This window comes from Microtus ochrogaster (assembly GCF_000317375.1).
Source record: "Microtus ochrogaster isolate Prairie Vole_2 chromosome 14 unlocalized genomic scaffold, MicOch1.0 chr14_random_3, whole genome shotgun sequence".
Taxonomy (NCBI): domain Eukaryota; kingdom Metazoa; phylum Chordata; class Mammalia; order Rodentia; family Cricetidae; genus Microtus; species Microtus ochrogaster.
Window position 1 is genome coordinate 7,012,094 of NW_004949098.1, and position 21,132 is coordinate 7,033,225.

The window sequence follows — 21,132 nt, forward strand, 5'->3', positions numbered from 1 at the left end:
TCCTTCCTTCCTTCCTTCCTTCTTTCCTTCCTTCCTTCCATCCTTCCTTCCTTCTCTCTTTCTTTTTATTTTCTGTCTGTCTGTCTGTACTTATCTTTCTATATATTTGTCTTTCTCTTTCTTCTAAGTACCCCACTTAATCCACCTTGTACTACACATAAATGCATGGTTATGGGGCCATTCACTGGAGTGTAGTTAACCTACCAGAACTCCCCTAAAGAAGACAAATCCTCCCTTCCTCAGAAGGCAGTACATATCAATAGTTACTCAGCCTTCTAGGCTGGAACTGTTGTGATTGACTTTCTCTTGTGTAGGGCTTGTGCAGGCAGCCACAACAGTGAGTACATGAATGCAGTGGTCCCACTGTGTGCATAAGACACAGTTTCACTTCCAAGATGCTTTCTGATCCTTGGGAGAAGGTGGTGACATCCATGTCTCATTTGTGGCTGAGCACTCCATGGATATTTTTTCTTGGCTCTTTGATCAGTTGTGAGATTCTGTGTTAACCACAAAGGAAACTTCTCTGATCACGTCTGAGAGCTACACTCAGTATACTGAATAAGGAAACAATGAAAAGATATTCATTACTGTGTATGGTATGGTGGTGCCTGTATATGCTATAGCAATGGTATGGAAGTGAGAGGTCAATTTTGTGGCATCAGTTCCCTTCTTCAACCTGTAAGTGGGTTCTGGGGATCGAACTCAGCTCATCAGACTTGTGTGCTGAGCATGTTTACCGGATGACCATCTCACTAGCCCAGTTGAAAGTCATTCTTCTCGTGCATATTTTACCTTATGCATTTAGCAAATTCAGATACAAGATGAAGGTGAATATTCATAGTGAGTGATGAATAATGTTCTATAAAATACTTTAAATTTCAAGTCCATCCTGACTATAGCATGTAAGTAACGATACACATTTATATGTACCAAAAAACCACATATACTTCATATTAACTTTTTCTTCCCTCAGTATGAAAGAGTCCAATGGCAGGTATATATAATCTAATATAAAGCAGCTTATTAAAAAGAAAATGTGTAATGTCATATAAATACATTCATAATACATATATAAATACGTATGTATAACTAGTTGATCAGGGCAACATTTTATTTGAGCAAGTCTGCATTTTTGTAGTATTTTGTAACAGAATGAAATAGTCTGTGGGACAACCATTACATCCAACTGTGCAGACTTATGCATTAAGTATCTCCTATTTTGGAGTTTTTAAAGTATCTTCTGATTCTAGCTATAGTCGATTTTTGATTATCTCCAGTGATCAAATCATAGCAGTAATGGGGGGGGAAACCTAAATTGCTAGCTATTTCCACCTGGAATTAAAGCACATTTGTATGCTTATATGCATTTAAGAAATTCATGGCAATTTAGAAGAATTTTATTCTGATTTTCTAACCAGTGGGTCATTAAGTATTCAAGTTTAAAGGACTTACCTTCCTTGATCTACAAACTGTGTCATGTATATATTTATAGAGAGTAAGATAGCATAAATTCCAGATAATAAATCTATATTGGGTAGCATGTACTGTGCAGCACTAAGAAAATCAAATAGGCATTTATCAACTACAAAATGGAAACAATTCTTAGTATACATTTTGTTGGTAATATGAGCTTTCACATGATGTAGACTTTCTCCCTAAAGCCTCACCTCTGATCTATTAGGATGGCAAAACTTCAGTGTGTACTTACATTCTGATTTCTCCATTCTGTTTTGTACCAGTGCATTTAAGGTATTGATTTTTTTTCACAAATTGTCTAGGACAAAAATAACTGTTACTTTTTTTTTCCAGCAAAAAGTCATTCTCTCCACGGCATAAACATGGCATATAACCTGATCAAACTTATACGTTTGAAAAACCAGGGAATCAAAAATTTAAAAATTTTCCTTAGGTGTTGGGTGTTATAGGCATCTGGGGTGTTAGTTACCTTGATATAGTGCCAGTCTAAATTCAAGCAGCCCTTTGCTATAAAGATGATGGGACACTGATTTACTCTACATGACAAGGCTCTTCAGTTATATACTCTGTGACTGGAGTTCTTAGATTACCAATAGGCTTTATTTGTTTTCATTTGTTTCTCTGTTGCTGTAATAAAATACCATAACCGAGCCGGGCGATGGTGGCGCACGCCTTTAATCCCAGCACTCGGGAGGCAGAGGCAGGCGGATCTCTGTGAGTTCGAGACCAGCCTGGTCTACAGAGCTAGTGCCAGGACAGGCTCCAAAGCCACAGAGAAACCCTGTCTCGAAAAAACAAAAAAATAAAATACCATAACCGAAAGCAACATAAGGGAGAGAGTCTAATGTTGAGGAAGGCACAGCAGTAGGAAGTGGGAAGGAAGAATAGGAAGTGGGGTGCTGTGACAAACCCTCAAAACTCCCACCAATAAGTAATGTAATACTGCTAACAAGTTCTACCTTCTAAAGGTTCCACAAATTCTCAATACATTGCTTCCAACTGTGGACAAAGCATCCGAATACTATTAGAGATTTTTTTTTTCATTCAAACCACTGTACTGTTATTGAAAGAAATTGCTCATGGATAGAGTGAAACCAGTGTCAGTGATATTAGTGAATTATGTTATACATACAAAAACCTATGTTTTAATGCACTCACTTGAAAAGAAGACACTCTCTATGGGAAAGCCAGAACATGAGACAAATAACACGCTTATGATTGAGCTATATTTGATTTCACCAGATTCATTTGGTGGCATTACTTAAACTTGTATAGGACTGACTAGTTATTTTTAGTTTACTTTGAGGACTGTATTAGTTTAATTTTCTGTTAGTGGAATGAAATACCATGGCGAAGAGCGGTTTAAGGTTCAAAAGATTTAATACATCACAGATCAAGAGTACAGACCATCATGTTGGGGAAATCAAGGCAATGGGAGATTGACTAAGTTGATCACAGTGTACACAATACTAGGAAAGCAGAGAGGACAAATGGTGATTTTGTTCACTTTTTCCAGTTATGCCATACTGGATGCCCTGCCCTGAAAATGGTCCTATATGTAGTTAAAATGGATCTTGCTATGGGCATTTAACAAATATCGAGGAATCTGCCAGTGACATGACCAGAGGTCCAACTCCAACATTATTCTTGATCCTATCAAGTTGACAATTAAAAGCAATTATTACAAAGACCTTGTTTATAGGACTAGAAATGGCTAATGGCTTTAAACAGAATGTATTGGTTCCAGATTTCTCAGCATCACCACTTATTCCTTTCAGTCTCTAACACTTTTCAAGTCGTGAGAGCCTCTCAGGAAAAGCAAAACAAATAATTAACACCTTAATCTATTATCAGCGAATGCTTTAGAATCCAGCTGATATCCTGAAAATTATTTAGCAACCGATTAACAATAATATCTTATAAAAACTCAGAAAATGTATACATGGGAGTTAGCTAAATGAGGGGGAGATAATCGGCTATATTTTGCAATATCTGTGGAACCTAGACAAACTTACGGAAGCCATACTTTCTTATAAAATGTTAATGTAAGGAATGTTCTAATCCTGAGGACTGTTTTACAGGTAGTAGCTTTTTTTTAAAGTTCTACTTCAAAATCTTCATTATTGTATATTTTTAAAGCAATACTTTTAAATAGGACTTGAGGATTTAGCTCAGTGGTAGAGCATTTGCCCGGCAAGCTCAGGGCCCTCGTGTTTGGTGTCCAGTACAAGAAGTATTTAAAATAATGCTTAGATAAGCATTGCAAAGGAAACCTTTTTACAATTGTGAATATATAAGAGCAGTTTCATGTGTTATTGCTTCCTGACCATAAACCAAATAATTTTTGGAGGTCAAGGTATTCACTGAGTAAAGTGCATAGAAATACAGTCTTGGCTTTCTGGTTTTCCAATAAGATTCATCAGTGTTTGAAACAGTTACTTATAATCGGTTTATAACTAATCAATACTTTGTTTGCTAATGTATAGTGATTTTCCCCCCATTTCTACTCTGAATTGCCCCCAGCAAAACTTCTATGCTGAAGGAACAATACTGAAAGAAACAGATGAAGTATAAAACTTGATATAAATATCAAGTAGATAAAACTAAGAAACTCAATATTAAATCATATACTAAAGATGATCTGGGGATTCCATTGTTGGTTTTTTTTGTGTATATTTTTCCATTACGCAAAAAGCCCAAGACACAGCAAAGCTGACAGGATGGGCTCTTTTCAGGACTAGATCTTTTGGAGTTCTGAAAAGATTAGTTTTCTAAGTAGTATCAGTGTTTATGCAACTGTTCTCATGATTTAGTGTAAAAGTTCTACCAGAATGCCTCATTTTAGATGGAGGGTTTCTTAGGTTCTGATGAGCTCTGTGACCATGGTTAGTGAAATATGGGAACCTAGGTATGGGATAGCTTTCATACAAAACATGTGTTGGGGTAAGCCTAATTTCCAGTGGCAGACTAACAATCAAGGAATTTCTTTCATTTCTCACCCACATCAGATAGCTTCTGATTTCTTGAATTCAGCATCCATTGACCCTCGCACAGGTATACTATGTGAAAATACAGCAAGCAGTATGAGTTGACTCAAGTCATTCGAAGCTTCTTAGTCTTCACTAGCAAGTAATTACCATGGAGGATATTTTCTGTTTGTTGTGTTTTTTTTTATTAGACTATGTATCCCATCTCTTTTTCTACATAGTTTCTCAGCTTGCTGGGATGTTCAAGATTCTCTGCTAGGATGGAAGGGTACCTTCTGATGGCTACTTCTGTCTTTATTTTTTTCTTGGTTCACTGAATTCTGAAAACGAAAGTGTGTTTCACTTCCTTTTGTCTACATTTTGTCCCTATAGATGATTTTGTCAAGTGCTTTCTCCAGCCTAACTTAAATGTTTTACAAATAGGACTTTGATCACAGCCCTTAGAAGAGATATATGTGACACATTATGGTCTTATAAATAGGAAAGGCTTCTGGATGGGCAATATGGAGTTTTCTTATTTCAGATTTCCTGAACTGCTTCCAGAACACATCATCTTACCCTAATTTTGAGCAACCACTTTCTTTTTGGGTAATACATGCATTTTAAATCTTTCATCTTAATCCTATCTTCTAGAAGGCAAGCTTTTTTAATTGAGACTGCTAATCACTCCTCTCATTATCAATACTATATGTTGTCTTATTACTTTTCTCTGAATACCTTCATCAATTCAGATGCTTTGCTGATAGGGAAGTTGACTAGAATTGGAGTTAGAAATTCTGTCAAAGCTCTATGACCTGTGTTTTAACCTCATTCATGCATTTTCTTTGGCAAATCTGTTTTGCAACTGTGAGTGACTATCTTGGAAAGGTGTCAGTCAGGGTCATCTTTAAAGAAGTATCTATTCTGTTCTGCTCTTATTTCTATAGATAAGATAGTACAACAATACAAACAAACCAAACAATTATGCCTTTATCTAGGTACTTCTGATTCAAACATGCCCCTATGATTGTTTATTAAGACTTCTCTTCTTGAGTCACTTTTCTTCTTTAATAACACTGTAGTCAAGTTGTGTGGTCCTGGCCTGGCCATGTTTTTCATGTTCATTTAGTTTATAAAGGCATCTGCAGATCATTATTTTAAAGTACCCCTATCATTCCAGTGGTCTCTTTTCAGTCTTCTGTATTAGCAATTATGTTGGATTCATTAATGCAAAGAATTTAAAAGCTTCTCTATATGTCCTTGGTCAGATGGACACAGTAGCTATGATGACAGGAAATTCTGCCTGACCTTAAACATACTTCATGTCTTATCTTGAAGATATTCCTCATCCATTTGTTTCAATATCTTGGAAAAAGCACGCAACAAAATTTCAGTTGAAGTTGAACAGACTGTGTATGGACATTGTCAAGGAACTAGGCCTTTGGCTTGCATTCAGCGTCATTGAGTTATCTTGTTCTAACTAATATCACCACTACAGGCATTTTCCCAATCAGTCCCACCAAATTCACATGAAATGTCAGCACAGTGTGTTATTGTGCATCTTTTTGATGCAGCCTAGTTTTGCATTGGGTTCCTGAAATTGTTTTCATTTCCAATTATAAATAAGCCTACATTAAGAAATACTTAAAGAGTTTGGTCCAAGTTCAGCATGCTCTGTTTCCATATTTATCAACTACTTAACTCAATTTGTGTTCTTTTATTTTAATGGTGCAGAATTATAACTTCTTTATTGTGTAGCCAAAAATCTAAAGATGTTTATTGGAAAATAGGCAATTGCATCATTAATCTTTATGACCTTTAAATTTTTGAAACACATGAGATGAATCAAGTTCCTAAGATTTCAGAATCAGCTTTGAAAATAATAGCCATAATTGACTAGTGTATTCTCTACAAAGAAAAATATCAGGCAATGCTTATTAGCTAAAACCAATGACACATTACAAATATTTAAAATAAATAACTAAGATAAGCCAACTAATCAATGACTCAATATGTAAAACTGAAAGTGAAACTTCATAGGGCCATTAGTTTCAAGATCTCATGAATAAATGCTATTGTATGCTGAATCTGAATTTATGCATAGAATTATATAAAAAGGAAATATAGTAATACAGCAAGGAAAATCCATGTAACGGAACTTTTGCTTTCTCTAACTCAGAGAGACTCCAATGTAAGGAAAGTCCATTCTACATACATACTTGATATCTTTTCTTTGGTTTCATTTTGAATTCTTCAAAGACATTCTATAAATGTCTCCGACATTTATTTTCAAGCTGTGGATGGGAGTGATGTTGTTAAATCTATCATTAATTTGAATTTAGTAACTTCCATGTTTCAAACTGCTTCCAAACCTGCTAAGTTTGCATAATTTGTATTGTAATTATTATAATACACATATATTTGTTAAGTGGACAATAGAATCAGGAATTGAACCACACTGATTAAAAATTAAAGATTCACAATTTGGCATTTTATTCAATCTGCATATGCAAATAGGCTTTGGCAATGCCAAAGTTATAATTTAGAATCTTAATTTTACTAACATAGTTTTTTTGGAAAAGATGTGGTTTTGTTTTTCATCTGTTCCACTAGACTAGTAGTTCCCACCCTTTCTCATGTTAAGACCCTTTAATACAATTTCTCTTGTTGAGGTGATCCTCAACTATAAAAATATTTTGTTGGTACTTTATAACAGTAATTTTGCTACTGTTATAAATCATAATGTAAATATTTGATATGCAGGCTATTTTACATGGAAACTCAAGGGATCATGACAAACAAGTTTACAAACACTGCACTAGACAAACAAGATTCTTTCAGAACAGCATATATCAAGAAAATTTAAGAATTCTAAAGGTAGAAATGGGCATTGATTATTGGCTTATCTTTTCAATCATGCCATTCACACAACCCACCATTGGGTTCCAAATCAACAGTAAAAATTTGCAGTGTCAACAACAATGAATGCTCCCCATTAAGGAGGTAAGTATTCCTTTTATACCACATACTGAGTCATGCATAGTCATCAAGACCTTGACCAAGCTCACATAAGAGGATACTGGAACCTCCAAGCAAGGCACCTGGAATCCCCACATTTTGTTCCAGGCTTTAAGAGTAACAGATAGCCCTTGCTCTCTCTCTCTTGGCAAGGTTCAATCCTTTTAATAGAGGAGTCATTCCTTTTGAGCCCGTATAACTACCCCCAATAGTGCTGGGCAAGGGAGGGTACTTCTTCATTCTTCTCCCAGTGGTCCCTTTTGGACACCTAAAGAGGAGTCTGAATGACTGGCTGATTAATGTCAATGAGGCCGGCACATATCTCTTTCAACACCTAATTCCTTCATAACCTCTTTCTCCTAGGTAACTCCCCTTCCCTCTTCCACTTCCCCAATTCCCTCCCAAGTAGAGTATGGGATTTTTTTTTCTCTTGCTCTCTCTCTCACTTTCTCTTTTCTGTATCTCTCGGAAATCAGACAGGAGTTCAGAGCACTTTCACTACCTTTTATGAGGTAGATTGTGATGTCATAGATGGGGGCAGGGCTAGTCAACTTTCTACCCACCTCCCAACCTGTGCTGAGGGAGCTCCAATCGGGAGTGGAAGCAGTGACTCCTCCATGGTAAGTAACTTCACTTTATAATCTAATATCCTTTGTGATTATTAATTCTGTAGAGTGGGGTGGGGGTAGGGACGGGCTAGAATTCCAGGCAAATGATCATGTGCAAGTTGAAACACTCTTTACCTAATCAACTTTGAGCAAAGGTTCTTTTTGTTTTTGAGAAGGCTTAGGAATCTGAGCAAAGATAAATTTCAACTGTCACCCAAACTTGAGAAGCACACATGGTGTTGTCATAGCATTTCAGCCTTTCTTCCCATCGGGACTGAAAGCGTGTAATGTGCAATGTATCTATCCAGCCATCTCTGTGTAATCCCCTGAAAACAGCTAGCCAAGAGGATGATACACTGATTATTTGTCTATAAAGAAAATTGAAGGGTCTTGTAATGTTCTTCACTGGCATTGGCCCTGAGACTTTTTTAGGACTTCTAAAACCATGGGGGTAAAAATGCAAGGTGTATTTTCAACATGCTCCACTTAGGTTAAAAAAAAAAAAAACAAAACAAAAAAAAACAAAACAAAAAAAACCAAAGAAACAATGAATGCTTCCTAATGACAAAATTGACTATTTTTTTTAATGAAAAAAGTTAACACTCTTGCAAGTTTAGGGCATGATCTTTTAAAAGTGTCACAACCAAATATACTACCTCTTTTTGTATGTTATTGTTGCTGTTGAGTGTTGTAACACTGTTATTTTTCTTGGGTCACTTGGTGGTTAGGATGTGTGGAAAGCTGTCCTTTGAGTTTCTGTTGCTGATTAGCTCTTCACATGCCTTGCTGTTTAGAGAGACAAGATGAAGTGGGCCTTTCTCTTGTTTTTTTCCTTGTTCTTTCTTGGGTACTTATTACAATGCTGGAGCTGGAGGCTTTTGTCTGAGGGGGCAAAAGGAGATCATGAATGCAGTTACACCTTTTAGGGGATGTGGAAGTACTAGGATGTTTTTTTTTTCTTTCTTTTCTTTTCCTTCTTTCTTTTCTTTTTGAACATCATAACATGGACCCTCTGGAATGAAATGGACATATATAGGTATCGATTATGTGTATTATAAAATACACATTGAGGCTGTCATTTATGTTTTTCAAAGTATAGAGTCTTACGTGTTTATTTATGTGCAGTGGTGGTGAAAAATGGGGGCAGTTTGAAAATGGAGAGCCTTTTTATTTTACTTTTTTATTGAAATGCATCTTACATATCTTAGGGCGACCTCAAAGTTGTTATGTAACTGAGAACAACCTTGAATTTCTTATCTCCCATCTCCTGAGTGCTAAGTTCAGATGTAAACCATCATACCAAGTTTAATGTGGTCCTAGGATTGATCCCAGGGCTTTCCTGCTTAACCATATCCACAACCACAAATAGACATACTTCTCATTAACAGTTTCTCTGTTTTCTGTTTAATTCAGAATCTGTACTTCTTTTAACAGATTTGTAGAACTTTAAGTTTTATTAAGCTTTGGATTGTTTTGTTACCCGGAATTTGGGACCCATAAAGGTGGTGTTTCTAGAATTAATTTCTCTCTTAGATGCCTAGTCTAAAGGATTGACTACAGTGTTAGATGTTTTAGACCTCATAAAGATAATCGAGCTATGCTAGCCCATAGGAACCAACATTCAACCTTATGTTGCTATACACATGAGAATGCTACATGTTTGGTTGTCCCCATCTCTTATCTACCTCTCATTAAAACGTTATATTCCTAAGTCCCAGGTAGGAGCAATTTTTCAGTGCTAGAAAATGTGATGTCTACTCATAGCTCAAGTTGTTAATGTCTTTTATCAACCCCTTCATACAGCTGCCAGGTAAGAAATGGCAATTTTTTCCAAACTCTTGGAACACAATCATCTTTAAACTTCGTGAGTTGAGAGTGGTTGTGCTGTACGCTGAGAGTCTATCATGGAATGTGTCATGCATGCACTTGTTGATTTTCATGTGCATGTTCCATCTATAGTGGTGTTCAGTGTTTTTTAATGTATTCTATATGTATTAAAATTATAATTTATATATGCACAAACATATACTCTAAAGGAGATGGTGGATTGTAAAATCAATTGTAATTAAGATTTGTAATTGATATACTAATCCTCTTCCTGTCATTGACTGGTTAGATTTTCCCAGAGTCAATGATTCAGATCTTTTGGGCAACTATTTTTCTTATCTATGAAGTAGGTATATGGCCTATAAAGGATGTAGTCTCAATATATAGACCCCAAAATTCTATATTTTCATGATATTTAAAAAATGAACGAAAAAGAGGACTGAATAGTTGGAAAATATAGTTTTTTATATTGGGCATATATTCAATCCTTAAAAAGTTCATTCAAAAAGAGATTCTAAAATATATCCTCCATCTGGTGTACTATTTTTGGTTAATACTATATATTAATAGTCCATGTTCTTTGGCATGTAACCACCATTTGGTTAACTTGTTCTCTATAACCCACTTAGTTCTGAATTAACTGAAATACAAAGAGAAGTAGTACCATGATAAGTGGCTATGCTGTTTCTAAAGAATTATTGGTTTGGAATTCAATATTTTTATGTTTTTTGGTTAGAAAACTTGTTTCACATTAAGCATTATACATACCTACTAGATGCTCAATAAAAATGATCTCATTGAAAACTCTGAAGTTCAAGGTTACATATGCAATATGTCATGGATAAGTATTAATGAATAGAGAGTTGGTAGGTACTAAAGTATGTGCTATAAAGGAGATAAAATGATCGTTCATCTGGATCTTGATGAATGTGCAACTTTTGACAACTCTAATCACTTGCCAAGTGACAACTTGGAAATTAACACAGTAAGTGCTCAAATAACTAAGAAATATCCCTATGATCTTCTAAGTGAAGGAACTAGTTTAGATTATCCAGTATAAGTATCTTCATTTTCTAATGTTATATAAAATTCTGAAATTTGCTATTTCAGGAACTATCTTTAAACCATAAACTTGTTTATTTGGGAACAGCAAACTCCAAGAACAAAATGTTATGGAGTGGCTTTGTGAGAAGCAGCAGCAGCAAATAGCCTTTGTAGTATTGGTGTTTGTGTTTTTGTGTGTTTGTGTTTTTGTACATGAGGATGCAGATAAGGATGTAGTATTCAAGATCACAGAAATATTAATGGACTTGAGGATGTCCTGTATTCAGATGTGTTTTTCATCAGAATTCAAGTCACTATTGATAGTCTTGTACTTTTCCTGAATCGTTTTTGACTTTATCATAAGTTTAGTTTATAGCGCACTTTACTTCTTTAGACAACTTAAGAAGCCCACAGTGAATGAACTGTAATTGTTTTCAATGAAGATTAAGCTAGATAGCCATTTTCTCAGTTACACAGAATGTCATGTGACGATGCCTAGCCCCATTTGTGGAAGACAGTTGAAGGGAAAGGGATTAGCCCACAGGTTAACTGGTTCATTGGTGAAAATAGAAAGGAAACATTTTTCTGGAGACATTTAGCCGGTTTAGAAGGCTTAGTTGGTGATGGAAATGTCCACCAGCCAATGAGAATATGTGTTATAAGGATGAATTTTGAAGGCAAAGAGAGTAAAGAATCATGTCACATTCTCTGCCCTAGAAAAGTCAGAGTTGATGAAGTTTAAGTGCTAAGTAAAACTGTATGGCCTTATGTCAATCTTTCCCCTGATATACTTCGAAGAGGTTTCTGATTTAGATCTGATTTACACATATGGACAAGCAAAAACTTATACAAAAGCCTCTGTGATATAGACTCAGTGATAATTTATAGTGTGTACTCGACCTCACTTTTTTGTCTATATCCATCCAAGTTATTATTTTGACCTTTCTAACAGACTAGCTTTCCATGAATAGAACTAACCCTGCAGCCTATCCCCTTTTCCAGATTCTCAGGGCTTTGTAACTAAATAAAGATTTGGCTCACTCCATTCTGTGAAATGCTTTTTAGTTTCTTAATGTGACATCAAAATTACCTTTTAGATTTTATTATCTCAGAAAATCGCTTTTTTTTTCACAGGATAAACTTGACTATGTGAGAACACTGAAGTTTAGTGCTCAAAAACAGTTTTCCAATGGGGGAAAAATTCTGTTGGAACTAATTGTACAATACAAAGTTCAAATGAAACTTGAATTATTTTTCAAAGACGTTATAGATTGTTAAAGGAGGGTAATGATGTTAGAACTGCTTTCCCAAAAGAAAGTTGACATTTTCTCTTTACCCAAGTCCAAGCAAGCATACTTTTAGTGTATTCTAGAAATACTCAGATCTGTAAATTAATACATACTGACTGTATAATTTGATGCCTATTGTCTGATGTAGTGTAGACAGATACACAGATGAAATTATCATGGAAGACAGGTGTCTGAAACAAGTAACAATGATACATTACAATAATCTTTCTGAATGAAATATACTACAAAGTTATTTGAATATCTAGGTAGAAAGGGGAAAAAGAGTCAAAAGAAAGCATATATTTCTATATGTATAATTTACACACACATAGATATATATCTTTACAGATATAGAACTACTATGAAATAAGTTTCCCTGGGAGAAGAATGTATAATATCTCTGAAGAGAAAATCAGAAAAACATACTATTCATGTATATGCACATTTTCGGTTGATTGGACCAGAAAATGCCAGAGAAGGGTAGAAAGTATCTTATTATGAATGCTATTCAGTCAGTGTTTCTTTTTTTCTTTCTTAATGGCCAGAACATCTGCATGAATAACCCAGCATAGGGGTAGGAGGAGGCTATGAAGATGAAGAACCTGGGCTAAATAACAGTCTTTTTGAATAAAGATGATAGAGTGTAGGATCTTAGAATATCTAATTAACTACCAACTTCTTAACACATACCAGGTGATTCATTTTCACACCTCTGTTTCAAAATCTGCAAAGTAACAAACTGACTCATCTTTCTGTTCTTGGAAGAAGTTTCAGATGGAAAAAAATTAAACATTAGGAGTTAAGAATTTAGAGAGTTAAAGGTAACTTTATTAATTAGGTTTTCATACCTGCAGCGAAAATGCTTTGAGAGAACAATATCAGGGTGAACTTCCTGGTTTTGGCTTGCTGTTTCTGATTGTCAGTCATGGTCACTGGACTCCTGTGTTTCAAGACCCAGGTTGAGGCAGAAGATAATGGCAGTGGAAGCTTGTGGCAAAGGCTGCTTGCCTTAAGAGAGAGGGAGGTTGCCTCTTTGATAACCCCCCTGGGGCTTTCTTTTACCTAGGGCTGTCTTCCTACTGTTTGTCACTTCCCAGTAATGTCACCATATTATGACTCCATCGAAGGATCAATTCATCAATTAGGTCAGTTCCCTTAGGACTCTAATAATTTCCCCAAAGCTATCATCTGGCAGCTAAACCACTGATTCATGAGCCTGAGTGGGACATTTCACATTCACACTGAAGCAGTAATATAAGACTATTCATCAAATAGTCCATTTAAACCTTGGCTAAGCATGAGGAAAAATGGTATAAGGATGATGGTTAGTAAGTCTCAGGACGTAGTAAATGATGAACTTAAAGGAAGAGTGTGGGGCTATAAAGATCTAAGGGATGGTCTTCGATATTTTGTTTGTCATGTCCCAACACGAAGAGTTAAGGAAGAACAAAACTAAGCAGCTCTATATCTCCAAAATTGTGAAAGGGATGTGTATTTATGTGGGTGTGTGAGATGGGGAGGGAAGAAGAGAATATTGAGAAGAAATAGGAGAGAAAGAAAAATTCAGAGAAGTATTTTTTCTAGAATAGTATTTTTATTTACTTTATTTTAAATTTAAAACAAACTTTTTCATTTTACATACCAATCCCAGTTCCCCCTCCCTCCCTCCTCCTGCTCCCTTCACATTCTCCCCTCTACCCCTGTCCACTCTTCAGACAGGGTAAGGCCTCCCAAGGCGAGCCAATAAAGTCTAGCACATCACATTGAGACAGGACCAAGGCCCTCTCCCCTGTATCTAGTCTGAGCAAGGTATTCTTTCATAGGGAATGGGCTTCAAAAAGTCAGTTCATGCACTATGAATAAATCTGACCCAGAAAGTCAAACATAGTACTTATTCATTCATAAGTGGATATTAGACATAAAGCAAAGGATAACCAGCCTACAGTCCACAAACCCAGAGGAAATAGGTAGAAAGGACCCTAAGAGAGACATGCATGGATCTTCCTGGGAAGTGGAAATAGATAAGATATCCTAAGTGAATTGGGAGCATTGGGGGTGGGGGTGGGGCAAGGGAGACAGGGGAGGGGGAGGAGAACTTTAGAATAGCACTGATGCGTTGTTTGATGGCTTCAAGTGAAAGTCTTTGGAAAATGTGCGCTTTAACATTCTCATCTTAATTAGAAAATAATCATGTGTTTATGCTCCCAAATTATGACCTAGATGATGGTCTGTATTAAAAATCTTAGTTGCATAACTATATATTTGAATCAACAATCAATTAGGAGTGTTAAATTTCTTCTTTGTTTTCCCTTCATGGATAACAGCTGATACCCTATACCCATCAGTCTGTGTAGAAAGCCAGGGAAGTACTCAAAGACAGTTAGAAGGGACACTTGAGAGATGCCCCACACTTCTTCTTTCCAAAGAGATGCTACAGGTTTTGTTTTTTGTTTGTTTGTTTGTTTTTTGATGTCGCAGATACCCTCTTTTTCTCTTTCATCATGTTTGCCTCAAGTCAAACTTTTGGACATTCAGGGAGCTGATCAATCAGTCCAGGGATCTACTTCACAGAGATAGTGCATCATTGGGAGTTTAGAGGAATCACATGGAGAGGCATTGATTGAAATCAGAGAAAATGACTTAGAGAAAGTATTGATTTTTACATTTGAGACTATAGAGGCAACAGTTAGCTACTAAAGTAGGTGATACTTATATTTTTGCCTTTACCATTCTCAAACTGAGCTTTGAAAAGCAAATACAGATCAGCATCCAGTTTCTAAATGTTCCTGATATAGATGGATTTGGACTCTAGAAACAAAAGAAGGGACAACCTCATGGGGTAAGGTGAGACCCTCCTAGAATATAAAGACAGTCTGAGACTCCTAAATAGGAGAACTTCACCCCCCCCCCCACACACACACACTTTACAAAGTCTGGAGTAGTCCAGAAACCCTTTGCTGTGAGGGTTGTATGGTTTGCTAGTGTAGAATGTTTAACATCATCTCTGAACTCTCTGTACTAGATGCCTACAGCAACTACTCATTGCTAGTCAGTGATATTTGACTGTACTGGAGTCAGCAAAATTCTTGACATTTGACTCAGAATATACACACCCTTTGAGGTTGGTCCTCTTGTATTCCTTCTTTTAGGAAAGGAATGAGAGGGTAGAAGGGAAGAAGACTCACTTTCGGCCCCTCAGTGTTAGCCTGGCCCCAGGGCATGGAAATGTACTTTGCTAAAAGAAAGACTATTAGGAACCCATTAGAAATGTTTACCCATCATCACCTTACCTCCTTCCTAGTTATAACAGATACCCCATAACTTAAAGATCTAGGACTTTCCGTTCCTAAAGACAGTTGTTTCATGATAATATTTAGAGAAAAAAGTTTTAAATGGGTTAAAAATGACTTGCATTTATTGCTTTGTATAAGTAAGGAGTTTAAAACAATTCCATTGTGTTTTGTGTTTATAACATTTAAGAACTTGCAAGCTTCTATCCTCAACACTCTGATACAGGTAATTTATTTGATTTTTAAAGTACTGCGAAACAATGGAATTACCATAGCATTTTGTTCATTCTGTACACTTTGAAATCTTGGTGTGGTGGGGACAGATAATATAATTTTTTAAGATGGAAGGAAAAAGGGGAAGTGATAGGCTATGTTCATTCCTTAAAATATTATTTTTTTCAATCATGTCTAGTACATTAGGCTAATGACCATGTTGAAATTCAAATTTCTACTGCAGTTGTTTTTGAGATATTTATAGTCAGTAAATTCTGTAGTACGTAAGTTTGTGCCAGGTGAGCCTTGAATCCATGGGGTTATTGTGAAGCACTGAACTTGCTTTACAGCTCAGAATTATAATAAAGTGAGAGAACTCTTGCAGGTGTAACCTCAGAGTTGAGGCACTACTCGAGGATGTATCAGCAGTGATACAGCAAGCTGTAGCCTTGCCACTTTTTGTCTCTTGGGAGAAAAATGAGAGGACCTTAAGTCTTGGAATACATATCTAGGTGATTTAAGTTTATCAAGGCTAGATTCACAGGAAATCCAAAAGAAGAATTTTGCCTTGGCAAAATTTTCATGTCAATATTAAATATGGTAAGATGTAGCATCTTGCCCATGCTAAAATCAACCTGCAACCCTTTAATGTTTATCTTGTTCTTGGGCTAACAGTTGCTGTTGTCTTAAAGTTAAAGTAGTATTTTTCCACCAATAAGTTTTTTAGCTCATAAGTTTCAAACTTTTTTTCAACAGAAACCGATATATTTTTCTCGAATTTTTGGCAATACTCTTATGCATTTCCTGTTTTTTGAGGATTCTGTTCTCTTTAATCTGTGAATTATGCAAGTTTCTTGTGTGTCTCAGTCTCTTTTCAGAGAGCACAGACAAAATGTTGTCCATCCATAGAGGTTCTTTGTTGAACCAAAAATACGGCCAGTTTTAGATGGAAGGAACCCTCAGGTGTTTTTGCTACATTTTCAATCAAGTTCATTCACTGCAAGAGAGCAAGACTAGAGATTTCCAAACTAGGCCAAGCCCTGGCAGGCACTGTAGGAGGAAGCATCCTGGCTTCTAAAGAGAACCACTTTATATGCCCTTTTTGTCTTCTTTTAGATAGAGGCATTTGGAACGGTGGTACATTACTAAATACATGATACACAAAGACAATCTTTCTTTTTGTAGGTTGCTTGTAAGTTTCATTCATCTACTGATGAGATGGTGAAGCTAAAGTCAGAATTATTTTTAAAAAAAAATTAGGATAAATTCAGGAAAAGTATAACAAGTTTGGTTACAGGACATATGCCAATTTGGGGAGATATCTAATATTGCATAACCCAGCAAAGAGAATACTTACCAATTTTTAGTTTCCTGCATAAACTTCATAATTTAGTTTAAAGAGAATCCTCCACTAAGAATCCATCACTGTCACTGAGTTGACTGCTACTTATCCCACTATCACCAACACCTAATCCCAGTGTGCTTCCTGTATTGGGAGCCCTAGTGCGAAACACAGCAATAAGGGCAGAAAAGTGTCTGCATGTAAGGACCTAGAATGATAGCCATGGACACATGATCCACAAAGCAGCAAACAAATAGCTTTTTGGTTGGAGCAAGAAATGCAGCAGAATTGTGATGAAGACACCAAAGGCTGATTAGTGGATGAGCTGTTCGCTCACGGGGAAAGCATGACCTCCTTCAATTTATTAGAATATGTCCATCTCTTTTCCAACCCTTAAACATGTTTTCTGTAGAGTATCCTCTGAAGACAAGTTTTCTGAATAAAATTGAGATTATAACTAGGCCACCATGCAATTAGGGCCAAGGTGGTGAATCACCGTCTCTGGAAAATCTTTTTTTCCCCTTATCTTGCCAGTTACTTGAGTTTTCTGTTGGAATACCTGTTACTGAACAGATTTCTTGGGCTAGTGATATCTGGCTGTTCCAAAATTTAGAAGAAATTATGGAATAATCATTTATAGACACTTACTTCTTCAAACTTTAAAAATATGTTTTAAGCTTCTTTATTTCTTACTCAGACCTCATAATAAACTTTGAAAAACATTGTTAATAACTTCATTTTACACTTGAAGAAATAGAGACTTACAGTAATGATTGTCCCAACCTTTTATAGGAAGTAAATGACACAGAGATAGATTCCTTCATGGATAGTATTATGTTTTATGAAATGAGAGCACAGTTTAGGAGGGTCTCTTCTGCAGAGCAGTAGTTGAAGGAATTTAGGAAATGTCACATGTCAGGTGCTACAAGATGATAATGACCATAGTTGTTACTGTGTCATTTTTTTTATCTTACAGTGTCTGCTAGATGACAAATTAAAGGCTATGTAGAAATTTGAAATTATAAAAATTTGAAATCATTTCTCCTCCTAACTCTTTGGTATACGGAAAGTGGTATGTGTAAAATCTTCAAACCAAAAAAAAAGTAGAAGTTGTCATTAATCAAGTTTGCTTTGACTATGGAGAGGCTCTTTTGGAGAGTTGTGGCTGCTAGAAAGAGAATTAGAGCCTGAAGATAATGTCCCCACCACTCAGCCATGAATCATGATGGCAAAGCTGGTGTTTGCATGGGTTGGCTTCCATTGTGGGGCCCGGATGACTTCTTGGTCACATGACTCATGCTTGTGAGCAAGTAGAATGTTTCATATGGTGTGTGAACTACAAGATTTCTGTTACTACACTCAGAGTGCTAGAGAGTAGAGTGTGAGAATTCCATAGTACGCTCCTCTCTTCAAAGAAGACTGTCACAAAATGTTAAATATTCTCTATTCTGGTTTCCTCATATGTAGAGAAGGGGATGATCATATGAACTTGTTTTAAAGATCTGAGAGAATTTATATGGTGCTAACATGATGCCTAGCAACCACCCCTTGCTACCTTGTTGACATTAGTATTCTCAATAGAGTAGATATTCTTTATTTATGAAATGTTTTATGAAGAAGAAGCCTGGTTTTGAAATATACTCAAATTACGGTGATGGAATAGGTAATAGAATCAATGTATATTGTAGTTTGGCTCATATACTTCGTCAATTACGAACCTTTTCTACTCTTCTAACAGACTCATGCATTTGGTTCTACTTCCATGGAATGAGTATTAGGTAGAAGGAATGAATACTAGCCTACACACTTTCATTTTAGTTTCATATGTGTCTTTCCGTTTCTATTTCCAAGTCTTTGATGTCACAATAACTCAATAAGACCCTGTTGGAGGTGTTTGGAAAACAGCAGGTTTGTGGGTAACTTTGTACAAGATTAAGGTAAGGATTAGATGGCAAGACTATGGAAAATATAAGAGAAAGAAGAAAAGAGATTGAGGTCACCAGGGTGGGAGTGTACTGAAATTTAGAAACTTCTTTAGTTTAGTTTTCACTAAGTTTTGGATTTTCCCTTAATTTGACTGGGATAGAGATTGGAACTGAAGTAGAGAGCCCCTGGAAGAGGCTGATGAGAGACGTGACAGGCTGAGTTCATTTGAGAGGATACTTCTGGCTTTTGTTTGAGTAGTGAAGTGGGTAAAGATCAGAAAGCAAGAAGAGTGGCTAGGACAAAGTATGGAAAAAGAACTAACAGTGATGTTTGAAGAGTTGGCTAACATGAGTGATCAGATGGCAGTAGGTGAGATGGATTCCAATAGCAAGGGTATTAAAGCTGAGAGAACAGGAGATGATGGGAAATAAGATGCTGTGTCAGAGAGAGCAAAAGGCAGCACACTACTCAGCGTGCTTCATTTAAGTGGTATGAAGAAGGGAAGGGCTGCTGACTGAGAGGAAGAGGTCTGTGGGAGGAGTGGGTTTTAGGTAGAGGTGGAGTGATTCATAGAGCTCCTACTAGCTTAAGATGATGGGGGAAAGTCAGTAAGAAAAGATCTGCGAAAGATTCGATTATTCTCTAAATGCCAAAGGATCTTTGAAAGGTAACTCGAGAATCTGAAGTGCAATAGATATAGAAATGAACTGAGTTTATTGTTGCATCTCTACTGAACTGTATTCCTAGGCCAAGGTGAAATCCATATCCAAACCTATGGCAGGTGCACATAGTGATCACATGGAGGAAGTCGTTGTGGTGACAGCTCACGGTGTAAAAGCTAGAATCAAGGAAATGTTTGAAGGAAATTTTTCTGTGTCCATGAAAAGTAGACAGAAAAAGTGTGTTCAATTCTAGAAAGCTATGGATCAACTGCTCAAATTTAAAACTAATTTAATTAAAATTACTTGGTTTTAAACCATGCATTATACTGATGGCCTCTTATGAACACTTGAGTTATGGAACTTTCTTTTTGTCTTAATTCGCATTATTATAATGAAAAAAGATTTGAAGTTTGGGTTAATGTACCGAATTATCTTATATAGCTATAGATGTGTCTAACATTTTACGTAGCTTTAAATATTTTATTTAGGAGATCATTACTCATATTAGAGAAAAATGATAATTAATATACAGTAGTCCTACTTAATGACAGACGAGATGTCCCAAGTGGATATCTGAAACTTAGGCATAATGAGTTCTCTATGGTATAGTCATCAAGCTCAGCTATGGAATTATATTGGATACACACTAGACAAAGTTTTGATTCATTTACTAAGAAATGGTGCAAGATTTTATCATGCTACCAAGAACCAACAATTCACAATTTAAAACTTGAAATGTTTTATTTTTAGAGCATTCTATTTAGTAATTCCAGACCAAAATGGTCTTTAGATCACAGAAACTGATAGGAACAAAACCAAAAAATAAGGAGGACTTCGTTTAGTGCAATTAAAAGAACTGACATGAATGCAGCAGTGACTGCCTGGCAAGAGTACTTATGAGGACAGAAGGCAATAAACTTCAGAGCATATAGCAGAGGAAGTCTCAGACCATGTTTATTATAAAGAGTAATTCTGATGGACTGTGCCGATCTGATAAGGGCATTAAGGAGAGTGTACACTAATTATCCTTGTTACTGTTGAGTAGAGGCTAACTAAAGCATACAGTTTCCCAGTTTTGACTTTTAATGATTTTGGATTAAAAAAATTGCACCTTTCCTTATTATTGTCTCTTTCCTACTCATTGTGGTTAATATAATAAATGCTACCAGTAGGAAATAATGGTAGAAAGATATTCATGAATCGTAATTTGATGAGATTATCATGCTCCCTTAAATAATACTAAGACAAGGTTAGTCTCAGCTGGAGATGATAGGTGTTAGGTGTATTTAAAGATGAACAGTCATGCCAAGTGGTGGCATGCCTTTAGTCCCAGCACTCGGCAGGCAGAGGCAGGTGGATCTCTGTATATTCAAGGTAAGCCTGGTTACTACAAGAGCTAGTTCTCGCTCAGATAGGCTCCAAAGCTACAGAAAAATCTTGTCTTGAAAAACCAAAAAAAAAAAAAAAAGAA

General features: G+C 36.1%; 1 protein-coding gene across 3 annotated transcripts in view; it reads left to right on the forward strand.

The window, feature by feature from the left end:
* Positions 1-21,132, forward strand: part of Ctnna2 (catenin alpha 2) — a 1,150,887-nt gene that overhangs the window by 1,118,011 nt on the left and 11,744 nt on the right. For 2 of the 3 annotated variants that reach the window (XM_026787990.1, XM_026787991.1), the window contains exon 18: positions 7,937-8,080. The exons of the other annotated variant lie outside the window; for it this stretch is intronic. In XM_026787990.1, coding sequence (XP_026643791.1) covers positions 7,937-8,080 — 144 coding nt within the window. The remainder of the gene's footprint in view (positions 1-7,936; positions 8,081-21,132) is intronic. 3 annotated transcript variants of the gene reach the window in all.